Below are 17,594 nucleotides of genomic sequence, written 5' to 3' on the forward strand. Positions count from 1 at the left end.
TGGTATTTTTGGGCTATCTAGCACCTTGGTGCCATGGCATTCTGACTTAAATAACACACCGGGAACAATGATTCAGGAGTTTTCATACTACTTGGGAATAAGAATTCTTGCTAACTTGCCCTTGGACCAGCTTTTTAGTACTGCAGTTTCAACCCTTTACAGACTTTCATTTTCTGGTGTCATAGGTCTTGGCGAAGGTTCAAATATATGTGTGACTTTATAACATTACTGTTTTGATAGAACTTAACTCTACAAGGGGATGGCAGTTTAATTTTATTCAGTTTTGATCTAAAAAAATGAGTGACTTTCTTTGAAAGGATAAAATGTCTGCAGGTTCTTGAGCATTGTTAAACAAAGAGCATGAATAACTTTCCCCCTTGAGTTGAATTATGGAGTATTCTGAAGCCATGCAGACTTCTCCTAAATTGATAACTAAAAAGGTATTAATTATTCTTTCAGTAGCATGCAACACAATATATTCTCACATGACAGTTCTAAGTAACATATGAATGTTTTTTCTCTTGAGTTTTTTCAACTGGAGGCACAAAACACCAGAAGTACATATCTAATACAGAACTTGAGAGAACAATTTCCAGGCAAGCTAATTTTTCATAAATTTTATTCTGCATATGAAAGTGTTACAGTTCACCTCAGAACTTTTTAGAGACCTTTGATTTTTCTTAAACAAAATGAGAATCTGGATTTCCCACCACAACACACTTTTTTGCATATCACAGTAGCACCAATAACAAATTTCAGAAATTTGAATTCTAAGAGTCTAAGGCACAATAAGGATGATCATTCAGGGATAGAGAAATGTATATACTTTTTTACTTTTTTCCTTTTTTTTTTTTTTTTTTTTACAGGCATTACGAGTGATGGCCAAAATTATGCGTGAATGTTGGTATGCCAATGGAGCAGCTAGGCTAACAGCTTTACGCATTAAGAAAACATTATCACAGCTTAGCCAACAGGAGGGCATAAAAATGTAATCCTGGATTTACTACTGAAGAGCGCTTTAAAGATCCATATCTGAATCTGGGTGGCATGTTCAGAAGGTTAATAGCTCTACCTCACTGAGGGACTAGAAGGATATTGCTGCCTTTTGATTCTTTGTAGGAACATCAGTTGTTAGCCCTGGGATTTCTGTGAACATGGTAAACAGTTATGTTTGGGTCTTTTTTGTGCACTATGAACACCTCTTTCCCAGGACATTTACAAAACGTTGTGTAGTCTAGCTTTATTTTTATTAACATGCAACTCTATTTTAAAAGTTGATTACTGGTCTTAACTTTTCATTAACTGTGCTGAAGACATGAAGATCATTAAGGTTTTGGAGCAGGTTCACTACACTGTGTACAGTGCATTGAGGGTTCTTAAGTGATTTTATTTGTGGTTGGTACAACTGAGTATTCTGAACCACTGCAAAAAATTTTTGATTCAGGTTTTGAATGTATTATTGCAGTATAACTATCTAGCTATTAAGCTTACATCTATTGGATACCTACCTTGATTTACAAAAATGACCTCATTCACTTGTGGGGAACATAATTTATGCAACTATATTTTGTATACTGTTACTGTGCTTTCACTTATTCAGAACATTGCATTGCCTTCAAAATAGATTGTGCTATACCAGTAAGTGCCACTTCTGAGTCTTTCTAATGCAAATCAATAGTAATATACAACATTTATGGTACTTGTGGTTTCAAAACAGAGTTCAAAAATGGAATTATTTCTTTGTTTAATGACACAATTAATTCTCAATTTGGCATGTAGCTGCATCATTATTGGAATACCTTTCATTTAACCAAGACCTGATTATTAAACCACTGTAAGAATTTAAATGGTATGCAAGTTAGTTAATTCAGTGTTATGTTCTAGAACTGTGCATCACATGTAATAAGTTCTAATTATTATATCTAAGCAGAATTTTTTTTAATGAATTGGCCCTCTTTAAATGTTTGTCATACTCTTATCTAAGAAAGCTAACGAGGACTAAAGGTTTTTAAGATAAAGGGAAAAGTCATTTGTGAGAGATTTACTTTTCAGTTCCTCAAAGTCTTTCCTTTTTCTTCTCGAACAGTATTATTTGCAAAGACAAGAATTAACTTTATCTATAATTAGAGATGATTAACTGTAATATTGGACTTGTTTTATTAGGAAGTTAAAAGCTGCTCTCAAATTATATATGCATATACTGTGTGTATGTGACATGCACACAGTGGTGAGCTGCAAGACTTTGGATACACATACCCCAAGGTTCTGGTGCCCTTGTTATAGCTACAAGAGCAAAGATAGTTTTTGTTGTCATTAGAACCCTAAAAAAATATGCACAGGTTTACTCAACCTTCAAATCTCCAACAGGTATATCTTTTCACAAGATTTTAACAAACTTTTAAGATACAGATTGTATCACTACCTGTCTCTCTTAAAATTGTTAAATGCATGGGGGGCGAGGGGGAAATCAGGAGAATAATCTTTGTCCTGAAACTAAGTTTTTAACAATTACAGAAATCTGCTTCAGTAGCAGGCATTTGCTTAATGTTGGCTTTACTAATTAATGCACACAAAAAAAAAAGATTGCTATATGCACAACATATCTCTCTCTCTGACACACGCGTACACACACACACCCTAAGTCATCTCTCAGTCACACTCACATCTGTCACACACCTTAATCATACACCACACACTGCAGTTTTAACTCTATTCCCCTATAAACCTTCATATGCCTGCTTAGGGAATTTTTCACCAGTACAAGTAGCTATGTGGAGAAAAGGTAGTTTGGAGAAGCAATTTTAGTATTGCATGTAAAGTTGTGTTGCTTGCTCTGTGATATATGCTAGCTGTAGTCACAGTAAGGTGTGTTGTGCCTGTGAGTGAAGGAGAAGAGGATACGTACTACACCTCTACCCAGATATAACGCGACCCAATATAACACGAATTTGGATATAATGCGGTAAAGCAGTGCTCGGGGGGAGGGGCTGGGCTGCGCACTCGGGCAGATCAAAGGGAGTTCGATATAATGCAGTTTCACCTATAACGCGGTAAGATTTTTTTGGCTCCCGAGGACAGTGTTATATCGGGGTAGAGGTGCATAAGGTTTAATTGCCTTGCTGTCTGAGGTGTCCGCTATGATTTGTCCAATGTATAGCAACCCTAACTGCTTTAGTTTTTTGTTTCTTGGTAATGTAATGCTTAACTGGAGGTAAAGCATAAATAAAATGGGGATTGTAGACCTCCAGTGTGGGGATAGAAGTGCAACTGCTGACTGACTATTTTATCAGCTGCTGAGTGCGAATCCCCTTTTCTGCTGTAGGATAAAGTCTAGCCAAAAAGTGAAGCTCCTAATGGAGAATGATTGATTGGATCTGAGCACACACAGATTTGAAGTTTGCATATGCCTGCCCCATCCAGTCAATCAGGCTAGCATATCCTCAGCCCCATCAATCAAATTTGTGTAAAGTTGGCCATAATCACTCAGTGAGGTTTGTATGCATAATCAGTTGTGTCTGTGTGCACTTGGACTCATCAATCAAGTTTAGGTGCACGGCACATCAACTTCCAGTTATAACAGGAACAGATAAAATAATCCTAAATACAGTATTTAAAAAACAAACTATCCATTACATCAGATCTATTCAGCATCCACCTCTTTAGAAGGTTTTTTGTAGATTGGTCAACAATACAAAGTAGGACTACCATGGGAAAAATTAGAGCCCGAACCAAATTCCAAAGGCTTCCCATTTAAAAACATTGAGGAGAAACAAAGTAAAAACTTGTATCGTTCTTACACCCTCTGAATTTTCTAACCCTGGGTGGTATTTCACAGTGTGGCTCCCTATTTTAGAGAGAGAGGTATGTTGTCACATTTTAGATGCGGAGCTAACTATGGAGTACCCACCAGGAGTGTCCATAACTTTGTATTCTGTAATCTGTATTTTGGGATTTGATAGGTGATTTTAGGGTTTATTTTTCGTGAAACCATATTTTATCTGACCTTTACAATAGCAGTGAAATGGATATATTTCACAGCTATGATTTTAGAAAATATTACACACTTCTATGTTATAAAAAAAATACAATACTATCAAGCTAAAAGAACTAGAGCCAGATGCACAGGATTGCAGCAGGCAATTTGCTCCAGTCAGCTGCACACTCAGATACATAGATAACATTGTCTTCCCCACCTACTATCCATAGCTTTCTTTTGAAACCTGCATTTTTTTTCTAAATTTGTCCTCTGAATTTTTCAACACTCTGTAGTGGAAATTTGCAAAAAGAAGGTGGATTGATATATTGTCCAATTTTAATGAAGATTATTTTGAGGACAGACACATGTGAATGATATCATAAAATGCAGAACAGAAGCATTGTGAATAAGCCTGTACGTACCTTGGGTTCAGATGACATCACAAATAATTTAAGCTTTGTTCTTATGTGTTTCCATTATACAGACTGAACACCTTTATTGAATGGGTGTGTCTGGATATTACATGCAGCTTTTTATGTTACCTGTGTAAAAATCACATATGTGCACACATTAATATTTTTTAAACTAAGCTTGTAAATCACCAGATTTGCTCTGGGACATCCAGAGGGACCAACATATTTTAGCATTCAAAATATTAATTTTATATCATCTCAAGGGTATACCAAAACAATTTGATATAAGAGATACTGATGCAAATGTTTATTGTAAATATACATACACTATACATTCATTTCTTCAAGGTTCATGCATTTTATTAAATTGACATATTAGTAGCACTAAAGCCTCACTTCAGATTACAGACGTGGCCTGACAGCTATGGACAAACATAAGGAGGATTGTTGGAAACAGATTGGTACTGAAAAGACTGAAAAGTCCCATTTGGGATACTGGAATTCTTCAGGGACCTTCCAACCTTGAAAGCTGGAATTCTGGGACGTTTGAGAAGTTGTCTGTTCAGCACTCGCCCTCTTTCTCCCCCAAATTAAACTACTTTCACTTGTAATCCTAATGCGGACTTTGTATATAGGGATAATGACATTGGGATTGACTCTGTGAGGACTTTAAGCTATTAAATGAAGTAAGAGGCTATTTTTTTATTTTATTTTTTTTACAAAATAATTGAGTTGAGTGCCATGAAATCTTCTCTTTTAGTTAGCTCCTTGTTTATATTGTGCCATTGAAATGATTACGAGGGTGTTGAAATTATTATACATGTAAAAGAAAAGCTTCAATGTCAGTTGCTTTAAACTTAAGTTACCTCTTAAAAGACCAAGGTACATTTACCTCATTGTGTATATAATGTTTAATATTTTTCACAACATTCTCCAAGTTTGCAATTACATGTTTCTAGAAAATATGGGTATTGCTAAATTTACAACTTCAGTGGTACTAACTGTATTGTTTCTCATGCTCAAAATACGCACTCTTTATTTTCTGTATTTTATTGTATTTCTGTATGTTTGTTGCTGCTTTGTCAATGTAGCATCTGCCCTTCCAGAGCTGTGTAGAATAATGCTTTGTATAAATTCTGCATTTTGGGTGGTAAGCTTGAGAATCCTGTACAGATGAGTTTGTCATTTTTTTTTTAAACCTTACAAACTTGTGCATTTTCCCTTACATTTCTGAAAATTATGTATTGTATTGGTAGAGTATACAGTACAATGGATTGTAAATAGGAAAGTAGAAGAGTGATGCTTATGTTAAGTGCTAACACTACAGTAGAAAGATTAAAGCAATGGAAATAAATTACTTTTTTCAAAGTAGATAAGTGAGCTGTGTCTTGTCTTTTGGAGAAAAAGTGGAAACATGTAAATATAATAGTTACAGAGAGCAGGATGCTCTGATCTACTATGGCCAGTTTATGCTGGGTAAGTAGTATAAAATGGGGAGGTAGTTGGTGGAGAATTCCCCTTCTGTAGGGGAAATCTCTGCTGGTATAATAGTGGCAGAGGTGCCTTGCAAATGCTTGTGCCAACCACTCCGCACCATGGCATAAGGGAAATGAGGGGGTTCGTGAACCTCCACCAGCATAACTGATCTTAAGTACCTTATATCAGTGATAAAAGTTAGAGTATGCCCCCTGCTGCTCTGTCTGCTGCAGATGAATGGCTGAGTGGAAGGCTGCCACTCTCCACTATGTCCAAGAAATAGTTAGGAAATTGGCCGGGCTGTTAGCTCACTGGATTCATTGACAGCCAGGGTCTACCTCCTTGTTCATAACCTTATTAAATCTGGTCAGTACCATTCTACGGAGTTCTCAGACCTCAGAAAGGAACTGACTACAGCTCCTGGGTCATATAGCAGCTTGGCCTTCTATCTAGATAGAACCAAGCAATTTCAGAAGTCACCTAGACTGGTCGTTTCCATCGCAGATAGATCCAAAAGATCCACAGTCTCCACCCAGAGACTGTTGAGGTGGCTCTCAGGTTGTATTGTTGCTTGTTATGAAGCTGGTCCTCAAACCTTCCCTCCCTCCCCTGCAGGATGATTGCTTGCGACCTGGTAGTATGTGCTATGTTCATGGCATTATTCAAAAACATTCCAGTATCTGAGCAATGTAAGGCTGCTACATAGTTTTCAATACATGCATTTTCTAAGCACTATGCCTTGATCCATGCCACTAAATCCAAAGTAGCACTGGGTAACGCAGTTCTGTCTTGAGTTCTAAACTCAATTCTGATGCTCCCTCCTTCCTGTGGGGATACTGCTTAGGAGTCACCTGAAGTGGAGCATGCACAAAGTCACTACTGGAATAAGAAGAAAATATTACTAATCCAGTGCACTAACTTTGATTTTTCAAGATTTACCTTCCCCCCGACATGGGTGCTCCACTACCCACTCTTCCCTTCTGTGTCAGGCTGTTTTCTATGGGAAGTTTGGATAGACAAGGAACTGAAGGCGGTTCTCCCACACAGCCCTATATAGCTTTGGTGTATGGACTGAACAGACATGGCTGACAAAAAAAAAAAAAAATCTCCAATCCAGAGGTTTGAGAGGCGCATGCACACCTGAAGTGGAGCAGTTTTTGAATAAATGTTTTCTTCTTGACCTCAACTTCCTGTGGGAATGTGTTCCACAGCTTAATCACACATTGTGTGAAAAAGTATTTCCTTTGACATTCCCACCTTTTAATTGAATGCCCTTATCTTTTAATAGAAGAAAGATGTTCCCCATCTGCTTTCCCTTGACTTTTATATACTTCTATCATGTCCCTATTTGTCTCCTTTCTAAGGTAAATGACTTCAGTCTTCCTTCATGAGTTTTTCCAGGCACTTGATCATTCTCATCACTCTTCTCTGAACCCCTTCCCCTCCCATTCCGAAGTATCCTTTTTGACTGAGGGTAACCAATATCACACACAGTATTCTAGACAGGCTACACCATTGGTTATTGTATGGCATAATATTACAGTATAAAGATTGCCCAACACTTCCCATTGTAAGTTTTAATAACTTTGGTAAACTCCAACCATTTGGGTTGAAGCTTTCTATGCTGGATGTGTCTGCCTCAGGCTTTATTTTTATATTTTAATTTCAGCCAAAATGGTTCAGCAATTGCTGAAAATGCAGCGAGGGGAAAGATCTGGTGCCCTTTACATTGAAGTTTTAGCATCCCCTATTTTGAAGTTTGCACATGGTCAGAGATTTACTAACATTTAACTTAATTTTCTTCAGATTTGGTCCATGCTGGGCATGCTCCTGCCTAGGTCTTGAGGGTGCTGAGCAGGGTGTTCTTCTAGTGACTGCATGTGTCCATTCCACTTCAGGTGTGCACGTGTCCATGGCACCAATGTTGGAGATTTTTCCCTTAGTGATACCCATCAGGGCAGTGCATGTGCCTTCTACTGCCGTGTGCTGCTGCACAATTATATAAAGGATGGAGCTGCCCGCAACCCCCTCGCTTCCTTCTTACCCACTGTCAGTAGTCAGAGCATGTTGGATTGCTTCTACAAGTGTGTTTCTCCCATTTCAAAGAAATGGTTCATCTTTATATAGTTGGCATTCGGTTTTGTAGGTTTATTGTGTAGTTTAGTGGATCTATTGGTTCCCACTTGTTCTGGGTACTGACACCCTCTCCTGAAGTATGCCTCAGTCTCCAGACTTCAAACCTCCACCCATGCTGGTGAGTGACCCTTATTTTCAGTGTTTAAAGTGCCTCAGTAAAGGTCATGTCTGGGACAGGTGCTAGATCTGCTGGGGTTTGAAGCCCTGAACCAGAAAAGACAGAGACAAGACTTCATCACCATCTCATGGAGGCTGCCCTGTACCTGCCTCTGGAACCTGTCTGCTTGGAGCGGGTACCAAGCATGTCTACATCTGTAAGGAATGCCCGTCCAGACATCGCCAAGTCTTGGCGCTGCTCTCTTCTCCAGTACCAATAAAGAAACACCAGCACGGTGCTTTGAAGGACTCGTACTACAAAAGATAGAGGTCCCTGGCACCATTGATCAGCAAGCATGCTGGGAAACAAGGTAGTGTCCTCAGAGAGGAGGTACTCTGTGGTGCTGATAGCTGATGCTGTTGAGACTAACTATTCTGGAGTACAGTCCACGGTACTGACCCCCTTTGATGCAGCAGCAGCAGACCCTCTTGGTACCGACAATACTGGAGGCATACGTTGCAGTGCAAGATCTACTGTGCCTTTTGGCACCAGATTCTCTGGCAGCACAGGAGTCTACTTGTCCAATACCAGTGGATAAGCAGCTTGTGAGTTGTTCATCCCTGGTTACCTGGGTCTACTCCAGTCCATCCAGTATCTTCTTGCCCGGTACCATCAAGAGGCAAGCCCAGCATGCTCTCCCCTGTGCCTACACCTCCAGAAGCACACCACTAGACCTCAGCACCAAGTGGTTTGGCACCTCCCTGCTCAGGAGACACAGGCTGTCCTTCGGAGCCAGAAGTAAGCTCTTCTGCCCCTCACTCTTAGGACTGGAGGCATAGTTCACCTTCAGTAAGAGGACTGCATTTCTGGTACACAACAGAGGGTCCACACTGGTCCAGAGACCTCAAATCTCTGGTAGAGGTTGGGGTTCCATCCCCTACCCATGGTCTTACTGAAACCCATAGGGATTTCCTCCTACGTCTAGATCCTCCTCCCTCCAGATCCTCGGCAAGAAACTTGGGACATTGTTCCTGATACCAACATTGGTATCACGCAAGACCAAACTCGCTTGACAGAGCCTCCTGTGGAGAAGGTTCAAGAAGCTACATCTCAGCCACCTGTGTAAGCCTCCTCAACATCACCAGATGAGGTGGTGGTGTCTGGGGGTGTCTTCTCTGTAGGATGACTACAGGGCATACCAGGACCTGCTAAATAGGGTTGCTTCCTCTTTGGACACACAGGTAAATGAGGTGCAAGAGTCCTCCCAACTGGGTCAGCAGACCTTTCTGTGTGGTTCTGCCTATAAACAAAGTGATACTGGAGCCCACAAAAATAGTGTGGCAGACGCCAACATCTCTGCTGCCAACAGCCAAGAAGACTAAATGGGGATACCATGTTCTTTCTCATAGTCATGAGCATTTTTATCCTCCCCCCAGCTCACTGGCTGTCTGAGCAATGAAGGAGAGGGAATGCCAGGGTCAACTCTTGTGTACCCTTAAGGTAGACAAGGCAAAAGGATTTGATCTTTTTAGTAGAAAGGTTTATTCTACTGCTGGCCTGCAGTTTCATATCTCGAACCAGCAAACTTTGTAAAAACCAGTTAGGAGCAACACGTTTACAACATAAATTAGGGCATAACCCCAGATTATGTCCAATTTGCTTCTGAATTGTCTCCCTTCACTTTACTCTCATTTTCCCAAGCCTTGGTTGGCTCTTGTTAAGTCTGTTTTCAGGAAACAGATTTTTTAGCCTACTTACATTTCAGCACATTTCTATATAAACATCATTAAGCATCATCTCTAGGCTACACCCAGCAGTAATGTTTTACATGAACAGATGGGAGGGCCAGATCAGGTTTTAGTCCCATTAAACTTTTTTAGTTTGATTTCCACCTTGGATGTGGTAATTTATACCTCCATATCCTCATTGCCATTAACCACTAAAAATCTTCCTTAGCTGCTTTAAAACCTGAGTCAAAGTATTTGTTTAGGTGTTGGGCCATGCCTAGATAATCTTTAATCTCCCTGATGAATGTTTTTCTGACACTTAATAGCTTGTATATTTTCGCTGTAACGATTATTCAGAGGCTCAGCCAAATGGGCCAGCTACCGCTCCCATGTGGTGCCTCACTTTCCCCCTCTCGAAAGGGGGGAGAATTCTGACCCACATTCAGAAAGTGTTTGATCCTCTGCTCTTGCTTCCCAAGTCCCTGCCCAGCCCTGGCCTCTGCCCAATTCCCCAAACTTCCATGCCCATGTTAGTACCTGTCTCACCCCACAACTGCAAGGTCTCATACACAGTCTCTTGGCAGCAAGCTGAAGATGCCCCTGGGTCTGGAGCTGGAATTGCATGTCCTGAGAGCTTCCTTTCTATGGTGTATTCATCATGGGTATGAGAAAGGACAATACCCATATGCACGTAGAACATCAACCTTCTCCTCTGTTAACTCACTTCCCCACTATGAAATCTACGCTGGGGAAGAAGGACATAAGCACCGACAATCACCTTCACCTGTGGGTGTCTGGCCCTGGGACCCTAAACCAATTGGACTATCTGCCCCATCACCTGTCTTTCCCTCCTAGGGCCTTGTCCTAAGTGCTCAGCCTGGCCCCTTCCCGGCTTGTCCCTGACCTTTAAAGGACAATCCAAGCCCCTCCCAGGCCTGCTCCCCTTGGGGTCCCTCTCCTGGCTGAACAGAGGCTGCCCTTATCTCTTTCAGCAGACCTGGGGCCCAGTCACATGCTGCTACTTGTCACGTGATCCCTGCACTTATTCCCTTCACCCTAGGGAGCTGCATAACCTGGGCTAGGCGCAGTTGAGCTCCAACCCCTTTCCTGGCCATCTCACCCCGGGACAGGCTGAAACTGGAAACCTGTGGGCTAACAGTAACTGTTTGCTCTCAAAGGTGCTGAAGACACAACAGAGGAGAAAATCCTTTGGCCTGGATTTAAATTATTCCAACTGAAAGTGAATGAGAGAAAATAGATCCCGAGTTATCTTCCTAGCAGCAGAAAATGTGGAGATTGATAGATGTTAAGGTCAGAAAGGACCATTATGTGCATCTAGTCACATCTCCTGTATAACTCAGGCCCTAGAATGTCACCGAGTGGCTCCCTCAGCCAATCCTAACATGGGACTGAGCCAGAGCACGTCTTTTGGAACGACATCCACATGCATTAGAGCCAGCTGGCTGACAGAAAATCTTTCTTCTGCAGTGACATGGGGTTAAGGGACATGGAGGAAAAGACATGGAGGCTGCGACTAAAGTTAGAGCAGCGAGGCCAGGATAACCAGGGCTAGGTCCCAGGCCTGGCTATCAGAAGACCTGCCGTTTTCTATTCCTGGCTTTAGAACCATGAGCGAGCCTCTTCACTGCTGGGTGCCTCGGTTTCCCCAACTATCAAATAGAGCTAATCAAGGTTTTGTTTGTTCTCCCCATTTTACAGGGTGGGAAACTGAGATACGGATGGGACCTGTCTACACTTCAGGTTTGTAGTGCATGTGGAAGCTGCTGACCCCCACATGTTGTTCAGAGCCTATGGACAACACAGCTCCTACAGGTGTCTTTGTTCTGTGCTTATCCCCCATGTACCAGCAGGGCTGGACGGCCTTTTCTCACTGTGCTGTGGGGAGCAGATCCTGGGTACTAAGGGTCTGAAGAAGCTCTCAAGGACTAATTTTTTAAAATATTTTTTATCAATGAATTGGGAGAAAACATACAATCACTGCTGATAACACTGGTGGGTGACAAAATACTGGCGGAGTAATTACTGACAGGGAGAGGGCAGTGATACAGAGTGATCTGGCTCATTCGGCAAGCTGCCCCATTCAAAGAAAACAAGTTTGACCAAAGCCAAATGCAGGGTCCTATACCTAGCAGCAAGGCACGCCGGCCACACCTACAGAATGGGGAAGTGTATCCAGGAATGCAGTGACTCTGAAGGGGATTTAGGTGCCATACTGAGCAAGCCGTTCAACATGAGCTCCCAGTGTGATGCTGCGATGAACAGGGCTTAAGCCATCATTAGACGTACGAGCAGAGCCGTGAGTAAGATAGGGAGGTAACACAGCATCAGTATTGGAATACGGCATCCAGTTTTGGTGTCCACCTTTGAAAAAGATGTTGAGAAATAGGAGCTGTGGCAGCAAAAAGCCACTAAATGTTCTGAGGGCTGGAGAAAAATGCCTTCTAGTGAGCTATTGACAGAGCTCAACCTGTTTAGCTTATCAAAAGAAGATTGAAAGGTGACTTCATTGAAGTGTTGAAGTGCCTTAATGGAGAGAAAATATCAGGTATTAAAGGGCTCTTCAATCTAGCAGAGAAAGGCATAACAAGACCCAATGGCTGGAAGGTGAAAAGACACAAATTCATATTACAAATAAGGCACAACTATTCAACAGCGAGGATGATTCACCACAGGAACAATCTACCAAGGAAAGTGGTGGATTCTCCATCTCTTGATGTCATTTAATGAAGACTAGATGCCTTTCTGGAATGTGTTTGCCCAAAAAATAGCTATTGTGGTATACAGGAGGCCTGTGATATGCAGGGGTTGAGATTAGATGCTCTAATAATCTTTTCTGGCCATAAAGTCTACTAATTTCTGAAAAACTGAGTGTAGCATTGGGAGCAGCATCTGATGTTTCACTGTCTAGCCAGCTTGCTTCCTAGAATGAACACTCATTGAGTGAGGTGATCCACAGGGAGTAGCTCAAACCTCCAAAGTGTCTGGTCAGTGGCAGGAGATCAGCACTGCAGGGGAGGGGTGTGGCCGTGACATCACAAAGGCCTTTTGCAGGACCTCAGCCTATTGGTCAAAGGTGGTGGGGAGGTGGTGACCTCACAGATGCTGACATCAGCCAGGCAGGACAGGGGCCTGGGGCCAGGGAAACCTTGGAGACCTCTGTGGCTTTGCTTCAGCAAGTCTCCTTCTCGAGGTCTCTCCTTGAGGACTGAGAGAGTATTAGGGTTCATGTTTCTCCTTTCCTTTTACTAGAAAACAGACGTCCCTGTTTAGAAGGTAAGGGCCTCCAAGAGGTTTGGAACCTGTTCAGTCTGATCCATCTGGTGCCAGCTGAATTCTAGGCATGGAAAACACTATCTTAAGGTGGCCAAATTTTATTCCCCATTTAGGATTTTGTTCCTTAGGATCGCTGGGGACATTATGGTTTGTCCTTTTGGTTTGACCTTTTTCCTTCATCCCTCCCTCATTTCTCTTCTTCTCTTGCTTCTTTTGTCCTTTCCCCTGTTCCCCTCTCAAAACCAGGAAATAGTCGTGTGTGTGGGTGGGTGGGTGGGAGTGTTGTGGGGGTGCTCTGCAACTCCCATTGTGGGAGTGCTCTGCAGCTCCCATTGTGGGAGGTCTACCCAAAAATGTGGGGCTGAAAAAGTGCTCAGAACATGATCCCCACTGGTGACCTGGGCCATCCTTTGGGCTCTCTGGTGAGAACCCTCAGCCTCCCACCCCTGAGTTTCTACCCTGATTGGCTGAGCTGGGGGTTATTGACAGGGAGGAGACTCAGATCCTTGTTGTTCTCTTTTAAGACCAAGTAAATAAGTCAAAACCAGTCATATGTTTGACAAATTTTGCTGCTTCTCTGCATTAATTGTCTCTGAGCAGTTCATGATTCTCGCCAACATTCCAGCTCTCCTAAAATACTTGCTGAATAATTACTATTTTATTTATAATTTATTTTTTATTTTTATTTTATGCACTGTGTTGGTCTGGAGCGCATTTGAGAGCACTTTATTCAGGTTATTCAATGTATGAAATTCAAGATCCAATGGTTAGTTTGAAAATCAGAGCTCTTGGGTCCTATTCCCAACTCAGCTCACACAGCCAGTCAGTGGCAAAGACAAGTCCATTCTCCTTTCTCAGCCTTAGCTTCTCCCTCTTTCAAGTGGGGATAACAATCCGCTCCTACCTCCCTCCTGGTGGGTGGAGGATGGGATCCATTGGAGAGTGTCACTAGAAGCAGTGCATAATCCGAGGTGTCCTATCACGTTTACTCACATCAGATTATGACATAATAGAATAGCCGAAATATTCTATTTTATTTGTAGTTTATTATTTTGAAGTTAAGAGCAGCAAGTACTTAGCTCAGACAGAAGCATCTTATCTCCTTTTTGAGATCTAAGTGTCTCCTCTTTGTGTGCGACGAGACAATTTAACACACACTGACAAATAGGAGATGATTTTGTTTTGCAAAAAAATATTTTTGCAAAGAATTTTCATCCCACTTGTTATGATTTTAAGAACCAAACAGGTTTAGTCTGAATGGGATTTTCTGACAGAAACGGTTTCAATAAAATTTACCCACCATCTTGATTCCTGGGCTCTATCCCTGCCTCTGGGGGGGTTTGTTGTCTGTTAGAACAGGAGTCAGGACTGGTCGCTTCTCCTTCTGGCTCTGCCACCGCCTTGCTGTGTAGGCCCTTGGGTAGGTCACTTCCCTTCTCTGTACCTCAGGCTCCCCAGCTGTCCAATGGGAAGAGGGACAATTCTCCAACTCTGGGCAGTCATGAGCCTGGGTGAGATAAGGGGTGTAAAAGCCCTTTGTGAAGGAGGAAGTGGAGTTTCACAGTGTTTCACGTGAAGGAGGAAGGGGAGTTTCACGGTGTTTAGCACAAAGGAATTCCAAGCTTTGCTAAAATGTCTAGTCTGCAGAAACAAGAAATGGTTGGGGCCGAATTTTAACTATTGTCTTTTTTAAAGCCCATTCAGGGGTGTGAGTCCCATTCTTGTAGGTACCTGGGGTTCTTTGCCAGCAGGAGAGAAGAGGTTCCTGCCTCCACTTTTGTGGCCTTAACAAACCAGGTGCTGTGCCCCAGTTCTCGTCTGAGATCCCCCAAAACGAACATCTTCCCACCCATTAACAAGACAGGACCTATCTTTAGAAGGGGAACAAAGAGAACCCTGGGACTTACAGACTAGCTAGCCTCACTTCCATACCTGGAAAGATACTGGAACACATTATTAAACCATCAGTTTGTCAGCACCTACAGGATAATTTGGTTCTTAGGACTAGTGAGCATGGATTTGTCAAGAACAAATCATTCCAAACCAATCCTATTTCCTTCTTTGACAGGGTTACAGGCCCAGTGGAGGTGGGTAAACAGTAGACGTGATCTATCTTGGTATTAATAAGGCTTTTTTGACACAGTCCCATAGGACAGTCTCACAAGCAAACTAGGGAAATGTGGCCTTGATGCAATTAGTATAATGTAGGTACACAGCTGGTTGAAAGCCCGTACTCCAAGAGTCCTTCCTCATGTCTAGCTGTCCAACGGAGAGGGTGTACCTAGTGGGTCCAGCAGGGATCAGTCTGGGGTCTGGTACTATTCAATATTTTCATTAATGATTTGGAAAATGGAGTGGAGAATATGTTTCTAAAATTTGCAGATGACACCAAGCACTTTGGAGCACAGGACTGGAATTCAAAACGCCCTTAACAAATTGGAGAATTGGTCTTCTTGAGCCAAACTCCATGGCTGGGCCCCTCCCTGTAGACTGGACTGAAGTGAAACCCCAGAGCCAAACACTTCTCCTCCTGGAGAGTGCGCTTGGACCTTTAATGGTCAGATGCTGCTTAGTACTGTCAGAGCAGCTTTTGCTGGGGGATTCTCCCAGCACTTTCCAATAGTAGGAAAGTATTAAATCCCCATTTGACAGCTGGGGACAGAGCCATAGAGAGGGGAGCAACTTGCCCAAAGTCCCACAGGAAAAGGAAAACCAGCAATGGAACCAATAGGAAAACCAGCAATGGAACCCAGGAGTCCTGCCTCCCAATGCCCTGCTCCAGTCACTACAGCAGAGCACACTCCCTCTCAAAGGCAGGGGGACCGGACATGAGGACCTTGTTGTAATTGCAGCTGTGGGAGGGAGTGTGCAGCAGTGGTTAGTGAAGGGGCCTGGAAATAAGGACTGCTGGGTCCCATCCATGGCTCTGACACTTGGTGTGACCCTGAGCCAGTAGCTTTCCCTCTCCAAGCCCATTTCCCATCAGTAGGGTTGGGGTCCTGTCCCTACAACCCAGGGGGGTTGGGAGGCTCCAGGAAGGTGTGTAAAGTGCCGGGATGTCAGGAGCTGAGAAGCGCTGTCACCCCCACACTAGGGCAGTGTTCTGCACCCCCTGTTGCTGGCCGAGTTTCTCTGTCCTTTGGCAATAAGACAGATTATTTTTTTCACAGCCAGTCGATCACCCATTGCCATCACCCTGCCTTCTGGCTAGGCAGGGTAACTCCTCAGGTCACCACCCTCTCCAGCCTGCCTTGGGCTTGGGGAGTGAGGAGGAGGCTGAGGGACAGCTGGCGACCCTGAACATCCGCCATCCATTGCTCCATCACCTAGAGTAAGTGAGTGGCATTAGGGTTCCTTGGTGGCTTCCCCGTCTCTCTGGGGAGAGGCAGAAATGGGGGGAGAGAAGCTCTCCCATAGGAGACTGGATTTGCAAACACCCCCCAGGAGTCCCCCCGCTCTCAGACCGGGGAGGGGCTTCTCCAGGGCCATCTCCAGTATGTTTGGAAAGGTCCCAGCAATGGGGCTCCCAGCCCTTTCCTTGTGGGAGACTGTTCCCCAGGCCGAGAGTCTCTGAGCTGGGCTAGACCCTGTGAGCTGCTGAGAATGGGAAAGGAGGGGGCCCTGGGCTTGCTATGCCTAGGGACTTTGACGTGGGGAATGGTTTCCCAGGAGAAGTCTGGACTCCTGGGTTCTGTTCCTTCTCTAGTCTGGGAGGGGGCAGTGTGGCCTGGGATGGCAGGAGGGAGCTGCTTGTCCAAAGTGACTGATGGTCTTTGTGACTGACCCCAGTGCTCGAAAAAAGACAGTTACTCACCTTTGTAACTGTTGTTCTTTGAGATGTGTTGTTCATATCCATTCCAATTAGGTGTGTGCGCGCTGCGTGCACGTTCATCGGAAGATTTTTACCCTAGCAAAACTCGGTGGGTCAGCTGGGTCGCCCCCTGGAGTGGCGCCGCTATGGCGCCGGATATATACCTCTGCCGACCCAACGGCCCTTCAGTTCCTTCTAGCCGGCTACTCCGACAGTGGGGAAGGAGGGTGGGTTTGGAATGGATATGAGCAACACATCTCGAAGAACAACAGTTACAAAGGTGAGTAACCGTCTTTTCTTCTTCGGGTGCTTGCTCATATCGATTCCAATTAGGTGATTCCCAAGCCTTACCTAGGCAGTGGGGTCGGAGTGAGATGCTGCAGAATGCAAAACTGCTGAGCCAAAGGCTGCATCATCTCTGGACTGTTGGACCAGTGCATAATGTGAGGCAAAGGTGTGGACCGAGGACCAGGTAGCTGCGCAACATATCTCCTGGAAGGGTACGTGAGCCAGGAAGGCAGCAGAAGAAGCCTGAGCCCTGGTGGAATGTGCAGTGAGGTGGCTCGATGGAACATGGGCCAAGTCATAGCAGGTGCGGATGCACAACGTCACCCAAGAAGAAATCCTCTGGGAGGAGACAGGTAGGCCCTTCATTCAGTCTGCC

General features: G+C 43.6%; 1 protein-coding gene across 8 annotated transcripts in view; it reads left to right on the forward strand.

Moving 5' to 3' along the window:
- The window catches only part of TGFBR1 (transforming growth factor beta receptor 1), a 101,415-nt gene extending 95,655 nt beyond the window's left edge, over positions 1-5,760 (forward strand). For 5 of the 8 annotated variants that reach the window (XM_039521692.1, XM_039521685.1, XM_039521691.1 and 2 more), the window contains exon 9: positions 867-5,760. In XM_039521692.1, coding sequence (XP_039377626.1) covers positions 867-992 — 126 coding nt within the window. In that variant the 3' untranslated portion in view covers positions 993-5,760. The remainder of the gene's footprint in view (positions 1-866) is intronic. The other 3 variants (XM_039521687.1, XM_039521688.1, XM_039521689.1) reach the window with 1 other exon arrangement.
- The last annotated feature ends 11,834 nt before the right edge of the window (positions 5,761-17,594 follow it).

Source organism: Mauremys reevesii, linkage group 2, assembly GCF_016161935.1.
Source record: "Mauremys reevesii isolate NIE-2019 linkage group 2, ASM1616193v1, whole genome shotgun sequence".
Taxonomy (NCBI): Eukaryota; Metazoa; Chordata; order Testudines; family Geoemydidae; genus Mauremys; species Mauremys reevesii.